General features: G+C 38.6%; 3 protein-coding genes and 1 pseudogene across 3 annotated transcripts; 2 read left to right on the top strand and 2 right to left on the bottom strand.

Moving 5' to 3' along the window:
• Positions 1-3,817: 3,817 nt before the first annotated feature.
• Positions 3,818-11,684, top strand: LOC101300936 (ATPase 10, plasma membrane-type-like). The gene is made up of 21 exons (XM_004303727.1): positions 3,818-4,542; positions 4,628-4,747; positions 5,618-5,716; positions 5,806-5,943; positions 6,028-6,162; positions 6,357-6,536; positions 6,683-6,889; positions 7,169-7,288; positions 7,465-7,584; positions 7,676-7,798; positions 7,934-8,038; positions 8,161-8,305; positions 8,653-8,817; positions 9,147-9,385; positions 9,505-9,537; positions 9,633-9,714; positions 10,108-10,268; positions 10,392-10,565; positions 10,738-10,920; positions 11,010-11,182; positions 11,285-11,684. Exons 1-21 carry the CDS (start codon positions 4,477-4,479, stop codon positions 11,376-11,378), a joined length of 2,862 nt encoding a protein of 953 aa, XP_004303775.1. The 5' UTR covers positions 3,818-4,476; the 3' UTR covers positions 11,379-11,684.
• A 908-nt stretch (positions 11,685-12,592) lies between these two features.
• Positions 12,593-13,273, top strand: LOC101297865. The gene has a single exon (XM_004305736.1). It carries the CDS (start codon positions 12,593-12,595, stop codon positions 13,271-13,273), a length of 681 nt encoding a protein of 226 aa, XP_004305784.1.
• A 363-nt stretch (positions 13,274-13,636) lies between these two features.
• On the bottom strand, positions 13,637-17,338 carry LOC101297572 (annotated as a pseudogene).
• Positions 17,339-18,509: 1,171 nt separating this feature from the next.
• Positions 18,510-21,263, bottom strand: LOC101300646. Its single transcript, XM_004303726.1, has 5 exons — positions 20,924-21,263; positions 20,312-20,562; positions 20,172-20,205; positions 19,333-20,069; positions 18,510-19,016 (listed from the first exon to the last, which is right to left on the bottom strand). Exons 1-5 carry the CDS (start codon positions 21,012-21,014, stop codon positions 18,765-18,767), a joined length of 1,365 nt encoding a protein of 454 aa, XP_004303774.1. The 5' UTR covers positions 21,015-21,263; the 3' UTR covers positions 18,510-18,764.
• Between the last annotated feature and the right edge of the window lie 1,466 nt (positions 21,264-22,729).

Here is a 22,729-nt window from a genome sequence, read left to right as displayed (position 1 = left end):
TATATATATATGCAAGAGCACATCACGTCTTTACAAANAGATTCCCATATGAGACTTGTTGGTACCACCATTGACATGATTAGTATACCATGCCNCTAAGCATAAGTAGTACTCTCGTTGTGGGTCCACGAGCCATAACGAGACCCGACCGCGACATGTATCTTGAAATCTGACATACAAGCTACGCAACGGTACTCGGAAGTCGCCAAAAGCTTACCCAAAAATCATTTTCCCGGCCTCACCAACATACCTCCATACAACACTTTAGAGACTAGAATAAGACCCTTAGTCCCACATTGAATAACATGTAAATGAAGGAGTCTTCTTCTCCTATAAAAGGAGACTCCTTCCCACTTACTCAACACACAATGATTATCACTTGTAATACTATGGGGGCTACTTAGGCTCCCAACCTCTAATACATGTTACGTGGATGTAGTATACCCCAAAAGAGGGAGATGAACCACTATAAACCATGTGTCTCCTTATCTCTATCCCTCTCACATTATGCTAATCCAACTATGATCATACATATAAAGACTAATTTCAGTTTACCCCCATCAACTTTAGGTCAATCATCATATTAGTCATTCTTTTTTCAATTTCATCAAAAACACCCATTAACTTCCAATTTTCATCAGCTGCGCATGTCCAAACCTCCAATCTCCATCCAATTCCTCTGTCAAGTGATGACTTGATATCAAGAAGAAAGTCAAATTCTGAAAGTTACCTTTCGGACCATTTTTTCCCCATATCGATACACATCTTCGTTCTCATCACAACCCCCTAACCTTAATGATTTTGGTGGGATTGAATGTAATTTGTCTATTTTTCCTTTTTTCTTTCTTCTTGATATCAAGTCATCACTTGGCAAAGGAATTAGATAGAGATTGGAGGTTTGGACATGCGTGGCTGATGAAAATTGGAAGTTGAGGGGTGTTTTTGATGAAATTGAAAGAAGAAGGACTAACATGATAATTGACCTAAAGTTGATGGAGTAAACTGAAATTAGTTCTACATATAAATAGATGAGATTAACCCGTGTAATCCACTGTACAAACAAAACTAAGCGGGTTTAATCTCATACAAGACTGTACGTTTTGTCATATCTTGATCAGAACTGAAAACTCTAATAACATACAATCGGTTAATTGTTGACTAGTAATCAAAAGAGCATTGATGCATGCTCTGGATCAAATACAGTATTGTATGTTAACGTTTTGACCTATTTTTTCATAAAATGTGTTAGAACATCTATTTGAAATCTATCAGTATATGGATGTTGTGCACTTGTCTCTTAAATGTAATAGTTAGATGCATATATATATATATATACCATGTGAGTTCGTATCAATCATAACAATGTGATGAGAGGGTTACAAACTTACAACCTAAGAAGGATGAATGGATAAGGTAGATATTTGGAATCAAAGTATATAGATCGATTTAAAGTGAGTGATAAACTGAAAATCACTTAAGTATTATCACTAATGTTTCTAGATGTTCATCTTAATTCAACAATAAAACGTCCAATACTATTTGGTCTAGCGACATAGTCTCCTCTTTAGTAAGTGAGAGGATATGAGTTCGACTCACACAGTTGTAATATTTGAGTTGTTTATCTTAACGTCTTCTTCCATTCAACGTTAGGACAATATAAACAAGACATAAAACATGAGGGAGCCATGATGTAATTGAAAAGCTTTTCAAGCTAGGAATAGAGGAAACTCATCAGGAGAGATCCCAAAACCAACACTATCTCGAATTCTCGATCATAGCGGCATAGCCGCATAACCTAGCCTCCACCACAAAAATTCTACACTGCTATGCGATCAACAAGAATGGCAAGCCGACAAGACAATCTCCGCAGTTGAGCACACAAACACCAGTTTAGATAATTCAGTGCATCGTATACTTATTCAACTCTATTACATGCCCAACCCCAAAAGAAGGCCAGACCTAGGACAAGCGCATGAGCCTATGCAACAAACAAAATTTCAAGAGATAATTCCTAATGTTAACAGAATAACAGCAATGAATATATTGAGACGGTTCTTAAATAATGATTCAAAAGATGAATATATAGCCGGATTAAGAAACTACAATACATGCATGTATACACATAATAGTTAATCTGTACAAGCTTTTTTCCTCCTTTGAGGGCATCGCTCAGTTTGATATGAAGATAATCTCCTATACTAATCCCATGTTACAAATCCTCCAAATAACATTAGAAAGATTATACAAATATGACCCAGGACCCAAAATGTGGATCTCACATGTTTTGTGCCATCACCTCATGCGCTGCACTTAATATACTTTTCCATTGAAGATAGAACAGTCACATGTTACAAATGCAATTTTAGCTGGAATAATTGTGATAGACAGAATACTACAAATATATTAGAGATTATAGCTAAAAACAACATATAGTGAGACTTGATTGTTGGTTATTAAACAACGTAAATGAGATTGAAAATAATGGCACTCTGCTTGATCTGATCAACAACAAATAGTCAGAAAGCTGGATCACATAGGCTTATTTTTAACATACTTAGGTGACAATGACGAACAATGTCGCTTATAGACAAAGCCTAAATGCCACCATCAACGGCATAAAAGTCCTATTGAGAAAGAGTTTGAGCAAAAATAAGAACACCTAATCATACTGGTGTGGTCAATGATCATACTAATTAATTAGATTTCATTACAAAATATATGATCTTGTTAAATGTCATGTAGAGAACTATGTAGGTGGCTTTGGTAGGTATGGAAAAAGCTAGTAGGTATACAAACTGCACAGCAATTAGCTCTCTTGTCTGTTTTGGGAATGAAAAGGATATTAGTATGTTCAAATCTTCCTTATACTACATAGATATTGGGGACCCAAAATCTGAGAAGGTTTGGAGGACAGTTAGAATGGTGTGCTGGGTTTTCCATGCTCTTGTTGTTCTTTGGTTTTTATTTTTTAAGAATGTATGAGCAAAGAGAATAGTGGATGCTTGAATTGCTTTGGTGGGTGTGGGGGTAATAATGCATGTGAACCATTTGATTTTGATTTGTAATATGTAAGGGTAATTATCAATACCAGAAAAATTAAGTACAACAAAATGATTCAACAATGTGTCCATCTATGCATCCAACTTGAAATTTATCATGTGTTTTTTGTCTTTTATTTTGGTAGAAGTACGATAGGCACCAAAATTTCATCATTAGATATGCACGAGTGTGTATTTGATAAAAGTAAAGGAAGAAAATCATAGAGTGGTCTCGACATACCTAGATTCAGATTATTTCTTGCTTCTACGTTCTAGTTAGAAGAGCACATTTTCGGGTGTAGGGAGCAAATTTCGGAGGCATTGGATTTACAAATTCTCCAAATTTATTGGGGTCCAAATGTAATTATCTAAATTAGGCACATCCTTTGGTGTCAGTCACTATCACAATCTCATCTAATGACTCCGACTAATGCAGGCAACACATACAACTGGTACGCACGTTATTAGGTTTTAACAAAAAAATTGGAGGGAGCGAACGTTAGCTTCAGTCAGTTTTTGAAAGGTAGCTGAACCTAACGGTCTCTTCTCCTCTCCCTCCCTCCCTTCCTTCATTCTCTAACTCTAAGCCTTTAGAGTCCTTCACCTACTCGCTCCTTGATCACCATCGCGATCGGATAATCAATCGAGAAAGACAAGAATGGCGCGACCCATATTAATACACCAATGTGGATCATTAGCAGGCACCAGCTTTTCACCCAACCATCGGTCAACTAGTAGTACCCAATCGATTAGATGTTGTTCTAATTACCCACCTTTTATACAGCCTCATAATCCTACTTCCCCTCACTCTTCTCTCTGCAAACCCACTAGAGGAGGGGGAGGAGGAAGAAGAAGAAGAAGGAAGGAGCTTGGTCCCTCTTTCGCTTCTGAAAACGAACACTTGGATACTTGTAAGTTGATTCATTGTACACATTTGTAGATAGAATTCTCATACTGGGTACCATTTGTGTCTTGCTTATGTTAGTTCAGTGTGAAACTGTGAATACTTGAAGTGAAAAGTATGCTTAGTGGGATGCACACCAAGTGTTTGTGAAATTGCCTGACTCAAATGACATTGGGTTTTATATCAGAAGATGCGAAATCTGAAGTGGAATTATAGATTTCTAGTGTTTGTTAGGATTTAATCACCAGGTAGAGCTAGTTGGGAAGTGGGTATGGGGGAATGCGGTGATTTTTGTTTTTTCTTGCATGGTAAGATTTGAAGTTGAGGAAAACCGAGATGGGATGATTTAGTGGATTTAGGATTTAGGAATACTAAGCTGTATTTGGTGATGGGAAATTTTCTAATGTCAAGGATGTTTTTTTTTAATTGTAATGTTGATTCTCTACTTACTTCAACTGTGGAACTGATGCTTGCATTGTGTTAATGAGGAGCATTTGATTGATTTTTTTACTACAGGGATTTGAAGGTTGAATCATGGCTGAAGATCTGGACAAGCCATTGTTGGATCCTGAGAATTTCAATAGAGATGGCATTGATTTGGTATGTTTTCATGAGCTACATTGCAGCAGCCACGTTTATAAATTCATTCCCTTATAGCATTTTGAATCATCTTCATGTGTTGCAGGAACGCTTGCCCCTGGAAGAAGTTTTTGAACAACTGAGAACATCAGCTAGAGGACTTTCTTCTGATGATGCTGAAGCCAGATTGCACATTTTCGGCTACAATAAGCTTGAAGAGAAGACAGTAAGAACCTCAGTTCTGATATATGCTTTCTAAACATTCATTTCCAGTTTTTTGAAGAAAGTAGAAAATTCAATTGCAGCTTAAAACTTAGGTTGACCGAGCTAAGCAGCTTCATTATTGAGTATACTAGTTTAGAGATGAAAGCGGGAGGATGTGCTGAAAATTTAGGGCGGATGGGTGGACTCCAAGGTGGGGATGTAGCATTATTTTAGACTAGCAGTAATTCAGAACCGAGAATATACAGATGAAATGAAAAAAGTCAAAGACAAGGTTCCTGATGAATTTGCTCATCAGAGATTCTTTTGAGGACTTGATTTGGAAAATCTCGCCTTCATCTCCACTTATTTTCAAGGTTGTGTGGTGCTAGGTGGGGCTGCATGTATATGCATTATTTTTCAGCATTTTTCCACATCTCAAGGTGCAGAATAGGCTACCTGTGCTGAGAGGCGATTAGGTTGACATACAAATGCTGTCTAATTTCCTAATCCTTTAGCCTTTTGGGTTTCAGTGGTACTCTGGCTAATATTCAAATGCTGATTTTATATAGGACCTAGTTGTATTTACCCATCTCAATACCTGCTTAAGTACTACCATTATGATTAAACGACAGTTGACAAGAATATGAAAATACACAACTAGCTCTCTAGAGAAACCAGAAAATAGAGAGATTGCTTCCAATAGGTTAAACAGATTTTGGGTTCTTTCTGAATTGATACTGAATTCATCATGAAATTCCTATGGTACCATAGGGCAGGACCTTGTCCCAAATGCAAACAAACGTGCTGTTCTAGCATGCATGTCGATTGGTCATTAAGTTTATACAATTAAAGTGTATACCTAACATTATTAAAATCCTATACTATTTTCCAGGAGAACAAATTTTTGAAGTTCCTTAGTTTTATGTGGAACCCCTTGTCATGGGTTATGGAAGCTGCAGCAGTTATGGCACTCGTCCTTGCTAATGGGGGAGTAAGTAGTCTTAGACTAGATATGTATTTTCAATTCAGATCAACTTATATATGATTTGTAATTTATTCTGGGCTGCAATGATTTTCCAGGGTGAGGGTCCTGACTGGCAAGACTTTGTTGGGATTATTGTCCTATTAATAATCAATTCAACAATTAGTTTTATCGAGGAGAACAATGCCGGAAATGCTGCATCAGCTCTTATGGCTCGTTTAGCTCCAAAGACAAGGGTATGTCTCTTTGATTGATGCCTTCCACTCAGAATATCACCTGTTGCACACAAATGGCTCATCACTCACACTCTTTCGATGCAGGTTCTCAGAGATGGGCAGTGGCAAGAGCAAGATGCAGGTATTTTAGTGCCAGGAGACATAATTAGCATAAAGCTCGGGGATATAGTTCCAGCTGATGCTCGTCTACTTGAAGGAGACCCTCTGAAAATTGACCAGGTATCTGCTGAAAAACTAAACTGCAATTTCTTTTTTTTTTTAAACGAGCAGTTACCTAGCTCTCTCTTTTTCTTGATTGACCATTTGCTGGCTTAGAAATGTACTAGAAGAGATACTTGTAAATTATTCTGCTTCAAGTTAATATGATCATAGTATAAACTATGAAGTAATATTTTTGGATTTGGTTTTTGCAGTCGGCTCTTACAGGAGAGTCTCTACCTGTCACCAAGCGGACAGGTGATGAAGTGTTTTCTGGTTCAACATGTAAGCATGGAGAAATTGATGCTGTAGTGATAGCAACCGGAGTTCACTCCTTTTTTGGAAAAGCAGCACATTTAGTTGACTCCACTGAAGTTACGGGACATTTCCAGCAGGTGATTAGGGATTCTGAATCTATAGCCTAATAGGCTAATACATTTTTCTTGATAATAAATTCTCCTATGATGCAATTCATGAGAGTTATAATCACTTCACAATCTTAAATGTCTTATTGTGACATCAGTAACATGATTTTATGCAGGTCCTTACTGCCATTGGGAATTTCTGCATTTGCTCTATAGCCGTGGGAATGGTTCTTGAAATCATTGTCATGTTCCCCATACAGCAACGTTCTTACAGGGATGGAATCAACAACCTTCTTGTGCTCCTAATTGGAGGAATTCCAATTGCTATGCCAACAGTGTTATCTGTGACACTTGCAATTGGTTCTCATCGACTATCTCAACAGGTGCATCTCTCTATAATTTTGACCCACCAAGTTATTCTGAAATAGTCATTAAGTTTTATGGTCAAAGAGTTTATGTACGTTTTTATAAACTGGAAACCAAATTGTGATTATAATGCTATAAGTGATGCCTAAGAAATATATGTACTTACAAGAGTTGTCTGAATATGTATAGAGAGGAAAAAATGTTATCCTTTTCTCATTAACCAATATAGCATCAATCCCAGATATTCATAGTGATATTTTGTTCTTAACATTTTTTGTTTATATCTGTTAATTAAGGGTGCCATTACAAAAAGGATGACAGCAATCGAAGAAATGGCGGGAATGGATGTCCTTTGTAGTGACAAAACTGGAACTCTTACCCTGAATCGCCTCACTGTTGATAAAAACCTGGTTGAGGTATGAAAGCTGACCCCATAAGAATTTCTTATTTTCAATTAGTTTGTTACTTGTAATTTACAGTAATTTTCAAAATCATGGAGAAAGATGTTTATATTAAGTGTCCTTGACATGGCAATTTTTTGGGCATGTTGCTTTGTTAACAACTTAACATATGCAAATATGTACTTTTGCAGGTTTTTAACAGTAATATAGACAGAGACCAAGTGATCTTATTTGCAGCCAGAGCAGCAAGAATGGAGAATCAAGACGCAATTGATGCAGCTATCACCAATATGCTTGCTGATCCAAAGGAGGTGGGGATAAAAAGTGCACTTATATACTTGTACTGTTGCTTTTCTATTATATTCTGGTTATAAATGCATAATGTACCCCTTTCATATATAGGCACGAGCAAATATTACAGAAGTGCATTTTCTGCCCTTCAATCCAGTGGACAAGCGTACTGCCATTACATACATCGACTCTGATGGTAATTGGTATAGGGCCAGCAAAGGAGCTCCGGAACAGGTACTGATATGTTAATAATGGATCCCTTTGGACATGATAATGGTATATGAAATATATTTGTTGATTTGAAAGTTGTAGCATTTCGAAATCCTGAGGTCTATTTTTTTCTTTTCCTAATGTCATCATCAATATCAGATTCTAGATCTTTGCCCTGAGAAAAATGAGATTGCTGGAAGAGTACATAGCACCATTGACAAATTTGCTGAAAGAGGATTGCGGTCTCTTGGAGTAGCTTATCAGGTATGCCATATGGGCTATGTTCCTGCTCCTTTCAATACCCCACCTCTTGATTAGCACTTGGAAAACCGAGATGATTTCATTTCATTTCTGACACATTTCGCCTCCCATATTGCTACTTCCAGGAAGTTCCAGAAAAAACTAAAGAAAGTCCTGGGGGTCCTTGGACGTTTTGTGGGTTGTTGCCCTTGTTTGATCCTCCAAGGCATGACAGTGCTGAGACCATTCGTAGAGCGCTCAACCTTGGAGTCGCTGTGAAGATGATTACAGGTAACCTATCATGACACATCAAGGGGCAACTTACAAATACATAGAAAAATTCAAGCAGTGTAGTTTACACAAGATACTTTACTCATGCTTGCTTCTTCTTTGATATTCATCACTGATTAGTAAAGACCTTTGATTATCATGTGTTAACCTATCATGACACATCAAGGGGCAACTTACAAATACATAGAAAAATTCAAGCAGTGTAGTTTACACAAGATACTTTACTCATGCTTGCTTCTTCTTTGATATTCATCACTGATTAGTAAAGACCTTTGATTATCATGTGTTTCGGTTAAAATTGTAAATGACCATCAATTGTGATCCTTGAATTCTTATTCTCACATTAGGCGACCAGTTGGCAATTGCGAAGGAGACAGGGAGACGACTTGGTATGGGAACAAACATGTATCCTTCCTCTTCATTATTGGGCCGCCACAAAGAAGAAGAACACGAAGCCCTGCCAGTGCACGAGCTGATTGAGAAGGCAGATGGCTTTGCTGGTGTCTTCCCCGGTATGTTTAATTGAGTAACTTCCCACCAAAGAAGTTTATTATATCTTTGAAATTGCTTATTGTAGAAGAATATAAAGATAAAGGTATCTCTCAATGATGAGACCGTTTGCTTAACTTTCTGGAATCATGATAAGTGTGAAATTAGGCCAATTCTAGATCCACATCTAAGACGGAGACAGCTACTGGGGGGGGTGGTGGGGGGGGGGTTGGGCGGTGGTGGTGAGGGGTTGGTTGTGTTTTTCCATGTCTGTGTGTGACATTATTACACATATTGTTCCATATGTGGATCACTCTTGTCTCATAGCTTATTACTGCTTTCTAATTTTCAGAACATAAGTATGAAATTGTAAAGATCTTACAAGAAAAAAAGCATGTCGTTGGAATGACTGGAGATGGTGTTAACGACGCACCTGCTTTAAAGAAAGCAGACATTGGTATAGCAGTGGCAGATTCCACAGATGCTGCAAGAAGTGCTTCTGATATAGTCTTAACTGAACCTGGCTTAAGTGTCATTGTCAGTGCTGTTCTGACCAGTCGAGCTATATTCCAGAGAATGAAGAATTATACAGTAAGTTTTGGTTGGAATTTTTTCTTTTTCCTCGTTTATTCCATTTCATGACTTGTACATTTGGTTTCTGCATTCCTTAGATGGTATTGTATAACTAATTAGGCTCCATGAATTTGCAGATATATGCTGTTTCCATTACCATAAGGATTGTGGTAAGTATCTCAATTTGAAATTAACTTATTACACTCAACACTAGTCTGATTTTGTTTCAGCTCCCCATAACGTTTTAAACCCAATTGTGCTGCAGCTTGGTTTCGTGCTTCTTGCGTTGATATGGGAGTATGACTTCCCACCTTTCATGGTTCTAATTGTAGCAATACTGAATGATGGTATGTTTTCAATCTATGGTAGCTGTATTTATTCTCCTTACTTGAATAGGATTGAGTATCATGACCATGGTCATGAACTTCAAACCTTTTCTTTAACTATTGGAAGCTGTAGTCAAGGAAACACAATGATTGATTTCCAGCACATATATCAAAAGCAAAGAAGCAAAGATATTCAATCCAACAATTACTTCATTATAAAAAATTCATGTATTCATTTAGCTTTATATGCACTTCTTATTGTTGTCATCGTCAGAAGTTTATGACATCGTTAAGAATTATGACTGTACATCAGAGATATATCAGAAATATATGACAGAGGAATAATAATTTTCAAGTCATTTGCTCCTAGAATTTTGAGCTAAATCAGTACACTGACTATGTATTCAAATCTAGGGACCATCATGACAATTTCCCAAGATCGGGTAAAGCCCTCTCCACATCCTGACAGTTGGAAGTTGAATGAGATATTTGCAACTGGGATTGTCATTGGTACATATCAAGCTTTGGTTACTGTGTTCTTCTACTGGATTGTAATTGAGACCACCTTCTTTGAGGTATGAAACAGAGAAATGCTACTTCTTGACTTAGTTTATTGAGATTCTATGTGAAATAAACATCAGGAGACATATTTGCTTGGATTACTTTTTCCACTGCTTATTAATTACCTTCTGCTGCAGGACACCTTCGGCTTAAAGTCTATATCCGACAACAGTGAGGAAGTTTCATCTGCTGTATATCTGCAAGTTAGTATCATAAGTCAAGCTCTCATCTTTGTTACACGAAGTCAAGGATGGTCATTTCTTGAGAGACCTGGAACTCTCTTGATGATTGCATTTGTTGTGGCACAACTGGTACGGCTTAAGAAAAAACATGTTCTATTTTATAATCCATTTACACATTTAACTTCCAGGAATGGATCTAAGAGAATTCGGTTCCAAACAATATTTACATATATGCATCAAGCTTGATTATAAATTTCACGGAACTCAGCAGTGTTATATTTTGTTTATTTTTTCTCTTTAGGTGGCTACTGTGATTGCCGTCTATGCAGAAATCAGCTTTGCCTACATTAGCGGCATTGGATGGGGATGGGCTGGAGTCATATGGTTGTATAGTTTGATTTTCTACTTTCCCTTGGACATCATCAAATTCGCAGTTCGCTATGGCTTGAGTGGAGATGCCTGGAATCTATTGTTTGATAGAAAGGTATTGCAGTCTACCACTAGTGTCTTTGATGACCAGCTTTCGAATGAAATGACTGTTCCTAATTACTATTTACTTTTGTTTCTCAACAGACAGCTTTTACTTCTAAGAAAGATTATGGGAAGGAAGACAGGGCAGCTAAGTGGGTACTTTCTCAGAGAAGTTTACAAGGATTGCATGACATGGAGTTCAAGGCAAGTACCAGTAGCCCCAGAAACACTACTTGGATAGCTGAACAGGCCAGACGGCGCGCTGAAATAGCCAGGTAAGACAATCCGGCATTTCTTGAGATGTATTGGAGTGTGATTACTGGTTTCATCCTATCAACCTAGTATGCACTTGGTTAAATGACCCTTGAATTTCACAGGTTGGGAGAGCTACACACTATGAAAGGACATGTAGAATCTGTAATGAGGCTAAAAAATTTGGACCCGAACCTTGTTTCCGCCCATACAGTTTGAAGCCAATACATGAAGACAGTAGTATTCAGTTTTCTGGTGAAAGAAAATTCTGCAGCATTTGCTCACATAATTGATGTTGGGTATCTGCAAAAGAAATTGACATTTGGAGACCACATTTTTTTGGGATGGCATAGGTGAACTCTCTCTGTAACGTTGTCAATTCTTTGGGTGCTAGAGGGTAAGGAGTACATTTTCCTAGTATTAATTTGTTGCAATGTTTAATGTATACAAGGGGACCTTCTGTTTTTGTGTAATAAGTAGGCTACTTGAAACTAATAAACCCACATGATAGAGTGAAATTTTCTGTATTATTTCTCAAGATCAATTTTCCAACATTAGCCAAAACTGTTGCAATACTTGGTGCATGCAAAGCCGAATGCACCCTCATTGCTTAATGGTGGTAATCTAGCATCAATAATTCAATGAGTTTAACAAGTTGACTATGTTAATGAACATAGTGGATCAAAAAGTTCCTACTCTTATGGCAATCTTCACCATTCACGTTGAAAACTCTTGTGACAATCTTCACCATTCACAATTAAAAAGAACCGCCGAGCAATTGACTACATACCGATTGTTAGAAAAAAATCATATAACAAAACATTATGAACAAGTCTACATGCCGATACTTTCAAGACTATAGCATCTTGAAAATCATTATATAACAAATCATTTACGGTTTACTCAATCAAATGAGTATTAACTTCAAACTCTATAATATTTTAAAACGTTATAAAAAACATCAAACTATTATTTGACTCAATTGCTAGATATATTCAAAAAATAAAAATGGCAAATCAAAATTCCGGGAAGTAAAGCGACAAATTTCCGGGAGGGTTTCGTCTCTCATCGGACGAGAAAAGATCCACAAAAGGCTTTTATACCACCATCATTTTGCCGGATCATTTTTTTTTTCTTTCTTTGTTGAGAAAAAAGGATCCAAAGTAATTCAAAACTAAACGTCTTTTTGACTTTTCCTATATCCTTTACGGGACCCACCAAAAAATAAGAACGTTGGAAGCAAGAAAAAGCTCTCTATTTTCGACCGTTGCAACCCATAAACTTTAATTGCAAAGTGCAGAAGAGAGAGATCAAAGCCCCAATTTACAACAAGCTAAACAAGAATCTTCACTACCCTTTATTAGATCTCCAACCAAAGTAAACGCTCTGAGTTCTCAATCTCAGAAACAAAGTACAACTAGAATAAGAGATCAATGGCAGATACTATGCATCGACAAAGCTCCGCTGTAGTGGGTGGCGCAGCTCTTGAGTCTCTCCTCCACGCCCTCGACCCCATATCTCTCCTCCTCTCCCACAACCCGGTTCCGCTATCCGAACCCGAATACATGGAGCGAGGACCAAGATACAATGCCTATGCTGAACTCAGAGAATCCAAGCTAAGAAGCAAGTATCAAATGAGCCCAGATGAACATCAACTGGAACAAGAGAAAGAGTCGAAACCGACTCCAGTTAAGAAACAGGTCAAGTTTCAGGTTGCTGTTCCGAGCAGTAATGTGCCGCGGAGAAAGGGTTCTGCTTATTCATCTTCATCTTGTGTTGTGGCTCAATCTGTGCCGGATTTCTCGGCGGTGCTGAGGAGGGAGAAAGAGAACCGTAAGCCGGCGAGCAGGCTTGAGATGACTCCGCCGTGGTCGAAAGGGAACCACGGCGGGGTTTTGTCGAGTTCAAAAGGGAGTAAGTCGGCGAGTGCTGTGGAGAAGAACAGGTTGATGTCGAGAAAGAGCTATGCAAGTCTTGAAGAGCTTAAGGGCTTGTCTTCCATTGCTGCTAGTGCTATTAATAGTGGTGGTGGTGGTGGTGGTGGTGAAAACCGGGCAGGTAGGAGGATTGTTAGAGCAACGGCCAAGAATGTTTTGGGTTACAGACACTTTTGATTTCATTCTTTCTTTACTGAGTTGAGGTTTTGTTTGGGACATTTGGTTGATTCAATTTTAGTTTTTTCAGTGTAAAGCTATATGCACACAATTTTAACTACTATATGAGTTTGATATGAATTTGCATATGTTCAAACAGAGAGGCTTTGATGATTTGATTTGGCATTGTTTTGCATTGTAACTACCATATTGGATTTTGATATGAATTGCTTCTATTGTAGCAATACTTTATGATGGAAATATATCAGGATGTGGTAGCGTTAGATTTCTTATCCCTTGGTTCAATAGCCTCCAACACATCATGAACTATAAACAAACCTATCCAAGGTGCATCTACTTGACTCTGGTAATGGCACTATTCTCTTAGGAAGAGGACACTTGAATGATGCCCTCCTTCCCAATCCTCACCGAGTTGATGTAATCTGAAAGTAAATGTGCCGACATGCGAGGAAACACAAGTCCGTTTGTCCTTACCAAAATGGAGAGCCACCCTTCTGCATAAGCTGGTCCATATATGTTCCCCATTGTCAAACTTCTCATTAGCTCCCAAGCAGCATTCAGAATATGTGCCATGAGATGTCTCATTCCAAAGTAATTTCTGTTTGGCTGCTCCTCCTCCATTACCTTCAAACATATAAACATGAAACAAGATATGCTCAATACTAGAAATTGATTAGGAAAAAAATAATCTTGGCTGATAGAGTTTAGGCAAAACTAAATGCTTGGAAGACATACTTGTTCAATATATCGACTATCATAGTAAAGGCACACCCCAAAATGCTTATAGAAGCAGTTCCGTTTATCATAAGGAAGCCTGGGCAGAAAATCATTGCAGTAGACAACCCTGAAGTACTTTGGGACCGGATTATTCAAATGTGGCTCAATGTAACGCCCCAGCTGGTAATCTCCTATCCTTGGTTGCGCAAATGTGTAGACACCAAGCAGCCTTTGTATCACATTCATCTCCCCATGCAATACCAGCACCGAAATGAACAATGAGGCTAGTGCGCCACCTAGGCTATGGCCTGTAACTGCGAACTTTGCATTTTGATGATCCTCTAGTAAGCTCTTGAGCTTTGTTCTTACAGTATAGTATGCACTCACTGCTATCGTTTCTGTTGGAAAATTTTCGTTTGGAGTAGTAATGGCCACCTCAGAATTAGAAGATGATGCTTCGGTTCCTTCTAAAGGTACTTTGTATCGATCTCTTATCTGAAGATGATTGTGGAAGGTTACAGGAGTAGTTCTCTTTCCCAATCCTAAGGCTTCTAAGAATCCCATGTTTAGTCTACCAAATATGGAATTTTCATACCAAGAGTAATCAATGTCAGTGCTCCAATCATCAACGTAAAGTGGATCTCTGCCCCTGAAGCTGATTAGGATCAAGTTTGCATCTTTAGGCTTGTCACAAAGTATGAACACTTGGGTCGTCAACTTCTTTCGGAAATCTAATCAAATCATCATCTAATAAGGAGGAGGAAACATAATTTGGCATATAAAGCTTCTGACTTCTACAATGTTTTTAAGTCATGTTCAAAATTTACAGGCTAGGATTGCCATTCCAGCAATAGTAGAAATCCACAAAATGCATCTGCTTTCATTTAAAGTTCAAAACAAGAATGCCAAAGTGATCAGAAAAACCGTTAATGCATGAACTAGTAAGTACTATCTATTGTAAAGATGTAAAATGGAGAAACAGAACAAGAGTAGAATAGCTTGCCTCCCAATCATCATTAACGATTCTTCTGATGAGTTTGGCATTCTCATATGCTAACTTGGCAGTGATTACGTGCATTTATATATACGTAATTACTACTTTAACGTTAGGATTTAACTAATCTTTAAGTTAATTATAATGTAATTAATCTAATTTTATTTATTTGTAAAAAATAAGTGGAAATTTGGATTTCGGATAGAAAATGGTGATATTTGAGCAAAATTGAAGCACATGGATTTGAAATTAAAGAGAGCTGGAGTTTCGTTAAGCTAATTAATCATTAATTGATCATTGTATGATTAATTGAGGTGAACAAATCTTGTGCAACCGTGCAGCACAAAGCTTCATCCTTTTTGTCCTCTCCTCCATTCAGCTTGCGTCACGTGGCAGCTGCTCCTCTTCATCAAAACCAGCCTCACCGAGACCTAGGGGACCATCTCATTCTATCCTCTCTTCTTTCTTCTTCACAAACACAGCCGCACCCCTTCACCATTCTCTTCCATTCACCTCAAGGCCACCATTCTCCTCAAGACCATTTTCATCTTCAAAAGGGATTAAGAAGGGCTCTCACCAACAAGCATCAAGGCTTCACCAACACAAGGAGATTTAAGTTTGGTAAAGAGAGGAAACTCAATTTCAAGTGGTTCATACTTGCTCATAGCAATTGGTGAACCTAGCTTGTGTTTCTCTCTTCTCTATCCTTTCTCTTCATTTCTCATGTATTGGATGATGTATTTGCTAATGGGTAGTGAGTAGTTTGACTTTGGGAGTTAGGGTTGTGAAGCCCTAACCCATCTTGTAATGACATTGATGCTTTAATTATAATACATACAATTTTCATTGTGTAGGCAATTTTTATTGGTCCTTAGAAGCATGTTTCTAGGCCTAGTCACCTTTTGAAATTATGTTGTGAGCAATTGTGATGAGTAAAATAATGAGTTGACTACTTGTTAGTCTTGTGGCATCTAGGATTTGAGCATGGTAACCATTAGCTAGCTTAATTGTAGCTAAGCTTGCTTGGGTCTCTATTATCTTGCACTCTAGGCCTCTAATTTAGATATTGCAGCCTTAACCGGCGTAGTGCCTATATTAGAGAGTTGATTGTGGCCTTAACCGGCATAATCGATACACCGTAAGGATAATTGGTCTAGTAGCCCTAACCGGTATTAGATATGAGACTTGACACATTAGGGAATGCATGTATTTATGAGGTTGGCGTCAATATTTACAAGAGGGTTATGAGGTTGGCCTCAAGGATAGATATGAGACTTGACCGGCATTAGATATGAGACTTGACACATTAGGGAATGCATGTATTTATGAGGTTGGCCTCAAGACCATTCCCATGTCCCCATTGATTTGAAAAACCAAATTTACTTTCTAACTTGTTAGTTAGTTGTTTACTTTTCATTGTAGTTTGCATTAATTTAGTTAATCCCCAATTCAATTTCTTTTCAACTATCAACTCATTTGTGCATAACCACCCTTAAGGTACAAGTTAGTGGTTTTGATTAGGCTTAGTGTGAGCTAGGCCGAGCATTGCCAAGGCTTGGTGCCTTGAGTGTTTGTTTATAGTTTTCTTTGTCTTTATTTTATTTTTCTTGTGTGCCTTTTAGTATTCTTAAGCCGATTACCTTGGTTAGGTCCAACCTAATCCTCGTGGTACGATAACTAAGGTCTAAATATTTCCCTTACTTGACAAGATTCATACGCTTGCGAGTTTATGAGCCAAGTCAGGCAGCCATAATGGTGAGCTCCATAAGAGCAGGGTTTCCCATTTGTGATTGCATTCTTGATTCTTCAGATTTATCAGAAGCAACTATGTCTTCTACTAAGCTGTCACCCTTCTTGGACAGATCTATCCGCCCATCCAGATGACCATTTATACTAACAAAATTCGCGGTACCCCTCTGCGGCACTACCACTGTTCCTGCTTACTCATTAGCATGGATGAATGCATATGTAACTATGTAAGTAGACACAAGTCACACAACTTCTTAATAGAATGTATGAACAAAGAATTCCAAAAGGGAACCATTTTTGAACTATATCCATGCTTAGTAGTGAAGCACAACCAAAACATAAGTGATGACATAAAATAGTTGTAAAAGGGTTTATCTTTAGTTACCATGGAGAAGATTGCAAAGCAAGCCAAAGAGGTTCCCATTGAGAGAGAGCAAGTTCAGAAGGAAGTCGACAACGTTGCCACTCAAATTCAATGACTTCCCAAAAAGAGCTGCGAATTTGCGGAATGCTAGGATGACCACCATGCCCCATCTAAGCTCTTGAGCCACGCATGCCACCATCTCTTTCTCCGAGCTCTCCAGGAACTGAGAACTGAGCCCCATTGTCTATGTCCCCCAAAACGGCGTACCTAAACAAGTCCCAGAGGCTTCCCTTCTCTGGTAAGAAGAGCATGTAGCTGAACTGTTCATCACCATCTTCTTCTCTCTTCAAGTCCTCCATCGATGTAGTTCTCTTGGGACTTAGAAGCCATTGAAGTGTACACTCGGAGCTAGAGAGAAATGAACGAGCCAGGTGCTATAATAGAAAGCTAAGATAACGTACTGTTACGTACGTGTGCATATATAGGCTGCTGCACAAAGCCATTGTTGCCTGCTAAGGACAAAGACACCGCAAGGGTCAGGCAGTGGTACTCTACCGACATCTGCCTTCCTTAATTGTTAACGTTCTATTCATAAATTCTGTATCATAATCTCTTAGTACTTGTTCCAGTCGAAAAAAATCTCTTAGTACTTGTAACGATGGTATTCGAGACCTCAGCAAGAACAGGTAGGTGTGTAGCTGATTTGTAACGTAGACATTCATCCACACGGCGTGATGAGATGGATCGGAGACACTCATCCACGTCCACTTGGCATCTTCAATGATGACCTGTCAAGTCCTCCCTTTCGATGTTCTTGCAGTCGGTTGTTAACCAAATAAATTATGCTTAACCATGTAAATTTGAATGGTAGAAAAATTGAGATATACAAAGTACAAAGGAAATAATAAGTTTTTATATTTGACATTTGATAATCTACTACCCCAATTTTTAGAAACAATTCGTTATTTGATCCTCCTTGGGGCATCAAATCTCTTACCATATATATACATTTTTCACATGATCAAAGAGTTCGAAGTAATTTTCTTCATGCATGATCTGATCTTTTGTGAAGCCAACTTTGATGCGGATTATACGAATTCCTCGTGTCATTGATCATTTGAATAAGAACTTCGTTGCAGATAAGATATACTGATCTACTGATCTCTTACTATATATTCGATTTATGTAGTAAGATGATCTGCTGATCTGCTTGTTCAAACCGTCATTAGGTGTTGACACAGCTTCCTGTTCAAAAAACAATAGTACGTAGTCTACGTACATAAAGTTTTGAAAGTTAAAACCATATATTCAGATATCATTGCTGCAATAAACCATTAACGATGTAAACATAATGGACATTATTCCCATTCAAAAAAAAAACATGAACATTATTTCTGGTAAAAATTATTTGCATTTCACCTTTCACTTTTCAAACAAATCCTTGATTCATTCCATCGGACAAGCTCTCTCTCTCTTTTTCCCTTCTAACTTACGGTATATTTCCGTTTTATTTACACACCGTACTTCTGTATCATCTTCATCTAAAATAATATGACCAAGTATACTACCATCACTACGTTCTGATCACACTAGACACATACATCACAAAGGTCAGGCAGAGTGTATATGCATGCTCTGCTGCCTCGATAGTTCATACATTTAATCTACTAATAACTTTGGACAATTCGTTCCTTTCCAAGCCTCACCGAGTTCACATAATTTGTAGGGGAATGAGCAGAGAATCCAGGAAGAACAAGTCCTACGATCCTTAGAAGAACGGAAAACCACCCTTCTTTGTACTCTGGTCCATATGTGTACCCCATTATAAAACTTCTTAGTAGCTCCCAAGCAGCAGTCAGATACGATGGCATCAGATATCCCAGGCCAAGGAAATTTTTATTTGGCTCCTCCTTAGTTACCTTCAAATATACACATGTCAAGGAAGACAATGAGTCGATACTAGAAGATGATGAAACATGAAAAAGTTGAACAGATGTTAACATGATTCAAACCCATAATGGGAGATGCATCCCTCAAGAACTCTCAACAATTAGTACTATCCCCTGGAGAAAATAAACTATTATAGTTAGGAGCGCCAATTTACAGTGACAAAGACTGACAAAGATATACTGTGTCAATTTAAGCACTAATGTTTGATGTATGTTATAAGAAACGGGTTACTGCAAGCAAAAATTAGATAAATCCAAGTGTACAGAGAATGACTTGAATACGTACATGTTCTTTGTATAGGCTGTCGTAGTAAAGGCAGACCCCGAAATGTTTAAACAAGAAGGTTCTGCTATCGTAAGGCAACCTGGGGACAAGATCATTGGAGTAGACAACCCTGAAGTACTTTCGGACCGGATTATTCAGATAAGATTCCATGTACCTCCCAAGCTGCCTATTCCCTATCCTTGGCTGTCCAAATGTGTTTACACCTAACAACCTATCCATCAACTCCATCTCCTCATGCAACACCAGCACACAAGGGAACAAGATCGCGAGCGCCCCACCTAGACTATGTCCTGTAACAATGAATTTGGCATTTTTGTGCTCCTCTAGTAAGCTCTTGAGCTTTTCTCTTACAACATAGTATGCACTCTTCTTTACCATATCTGGTGGAACGATCTTGAAGCCATTGGAGGATAGTGCTGTTATACCATCTGAAGGCCTTTCGCTACCCTCAACACCTTGTTGAGGGGTGAACTTGTGTTTCTCTTGAAGTTGATTGTATACAAGAATTTGATTGTAGAAGGTTGCAACATCAGTTCTATTGCCCAAGCCTATGGCTTCCAAGAATCCCATGTGTACTTTACCCAATTGTGGAATTTCATACCAAGAGTAGTCAAAATCAGTACTCCAATCATCGGCATCAAAAGGTTCTGTCCCCCGGAAACTTACCATTATAAAATTTGCATCTTTAGGCTTGTCACAAAGTATGAACACTTGAGTGGACATCTGCTTTTGGAAATCTATCAAATCATCAATGAAGGAGAAGAAAGATAAACGTTACCTGCAAACCTAAAACCTCAAAATTTTGATAACCAAACTCAGATTCAAGATATAACTCTTACCATTCCAGCAGTCATAAAAGTCCACAAAATGCATCTGTTTTCAACGACAAAATCGAACTAGTTAGTATATATGTATGATGGATGAGTAACTGAAAGTTTAATCTCAGATAGATATCAGAACAGTTGTTAGAATAGCTTGCCTTCCAATGGTCAGTGACGATCCCTCTAATGACCTTGGCATTCTCATATGCTAACTTGGAAGCCATGATGCAGAGGTCCATAAGAGCCCTGTTCCCTAGTTCTGCCGTTATACTTGTTTCTTCAGAATTCACAGAAGCAACAATGTCTTCTGCTAATCTTTCACCCTTCTTGTACAGATTTATCCTCCCATCTAAATGACCAATTGTACTTATGAAAGTCTCGGTCCCCCTCTGCGGCACCATCACCGTCCCTGCTTCCCCAATTTCCATTACAATAACAAATCTGTCATCACACTCATAACCAAGGAAAAGTCCACAAGGCATTAACATGTCAACCCATTACTGATCTACTTCGATATACATTAGACTCTTAGATGTAACATGTTACTAATTCCAGGATAGGCCTATAAAATTTAAGTCAGAAATAATTCCATAACCATGGTCATTCTCCATGTCTCCAACTATAGCAAGCAAAGCGACAGATGCCAAAACAACTTCCGTGCACAACAAACACTGACTAGTATGCACAATACAAAAGGCACCCAAAAGCACACTAAATAACAAAACAATGAAGTAAATCCCAGAAATTGACAGATATGAATTTTTACTTACCATGAATAACATTGGAGAGTAAGCCAAAAAGGTTTCCATTGAGAGAGAGGAGGTTGAGGATGAAGTCGACAACGTAGCCAGTCAACTCCATAGGCTTCCCAAAAAGAGCTATGATCTTCCGAACAATGATGGAAACCACTATCACCCATCTCTGCGCCACCGCAACGCCGCCCAAAGCTTGCTCGTCGGAGCCCTCCAGAAACCGAACCCCACTCCCTATGTCTCCCACCACTGTGTACTTGGCCAGGTCCAGGAGGCCTCCCTTCTCCGGCTGAACGATCAGGTACCTGAACTGATCATCACCGTCGATGTCATGATCACCGTTTTGATGGTCGAGTGATCCGTTACTGCTTTGGTTCTCTTGGAACTTGGTAGCCATTGAATATTGGTTTCTCTGGTGTTTTGATTATTGGAACTTAATCGAGTATTTATTATAAGTTGATTCGGAGGTGATGAAAAGGAAAAGATATGGGGGTGCAACGTGGGGGAAAAGAAAGCTGCTAGGTGCGAGGTTCCTGAGCAATTGGCAGAGCTTTGTTTGTCTAGTGTCGATATGCGTTGTGGGGGTTTTAGGGTTTGGACTTTGCATGTGGTTAAAAACTCTTGACAAATGTCGTATTCTTCATCAGGATGGATGGAGAAAACTATTTGCATGCGTCCAACTCAAACTGGGGGACGTCTGCTGTGTACGCAGTGCTCTGAGTACTGCGGCTGTCTGCTGACGTGGTCAAGCCGTGAAATTACAAATTTTTACTTTGGATAAGAGGAACGCGCGTTTAGCGCGTCTCGCGTGGACGTGGAGAGCAGGGCTTTTTATTTTGTTTCGTATAAGTTTTAATCCTCAGAGGTAGTGAGGAAGTGCGAGAAACTAATTTCCTCTCTCTGCTTCTCTGGTCGTCTGGTTTTTCTGGGGATCGATCTGGCCTGTGCGATGGCGACGTTTTCATATCGGGTCGATATCCGTTTGGGCGGTGGCGTGTTGAGATCATTCTTATTCCGTTGTGTTGTTTTCGTATATCTGGAAACGAGCCGTGTCGAATCCGTTCTGATCGATCTCCCATTCGAACATAAATCGGAGCGGTCTTCTTCAGATCTCATTCACCAATCTGCGACTTATGGGCACCGGCGTAGTCATGTTGTTGGTCGTCGATCTGGTATCGTCATCTCTGTTCTCTTTCGTCGATCGCGGAGGGAGAATTACCAAGAGTCGTGCACATCACGCGCTTTTTGGATACAGAAGCTTCTCTAACCGCTGCTCGACACGTGCTCCAGACAGCCGCAGTACTCGGAGCACTGCGTACATTCCAGAATTCACCCTCAAACTGATGCCTATAGTAAGTATGACAGAAGAACCGATGCCGCTTCATGCCTCTGGCGTACACACACATATATATGTGTGTATATATATATTTTTATCTAAAATGACATCTGAAAATTTGTCAACGAATTGTCTCACTCTATCAATGAGTTTAATTTAGAGTTAGTGAATGTTAAATCCAAGAAAACGAATATTGGTTTGGAATAATTTGATTTTTGAGACAGAAATAACTAGACCATTATTCTTTATTATAGAAAAGAATTGGTGAAGATGTTTCCAGTGTTGATCAATTTATTGTGAAAAGATCAAAACATCATCAATGTAAACAATGGAGAAATGACTATAAGGATTCAATATGTCATTCATTATGTTTTGGAATTCGCTAGGGGCATTTTTTAATCCGAATGACATAACATTCCATTCATAATGACCGAAGGGTGTGACAAATGCAGTTTTGTATTTGTCAGCTTCACTGATTTGAATTTGCC

Source organism: Fragaria vesca, linkage group LG6, assembly GCF_000184155.1.
Source record: "Fragaria vesca subsp. vesca linkage group LG6, FraVesHawaii_1.0, whole genome shotgun sequence".
NCBI lineage: Eukaryota > Viridiplantae > Streptophyta > Magnoliopsida > Rosales > Rosaceae > Fragaria > Fragaria vesca.
Note: the sequence above shows the minus strand (reverse complement) of the source record. Positions and strands in the feature narration are given on the sequence as shown.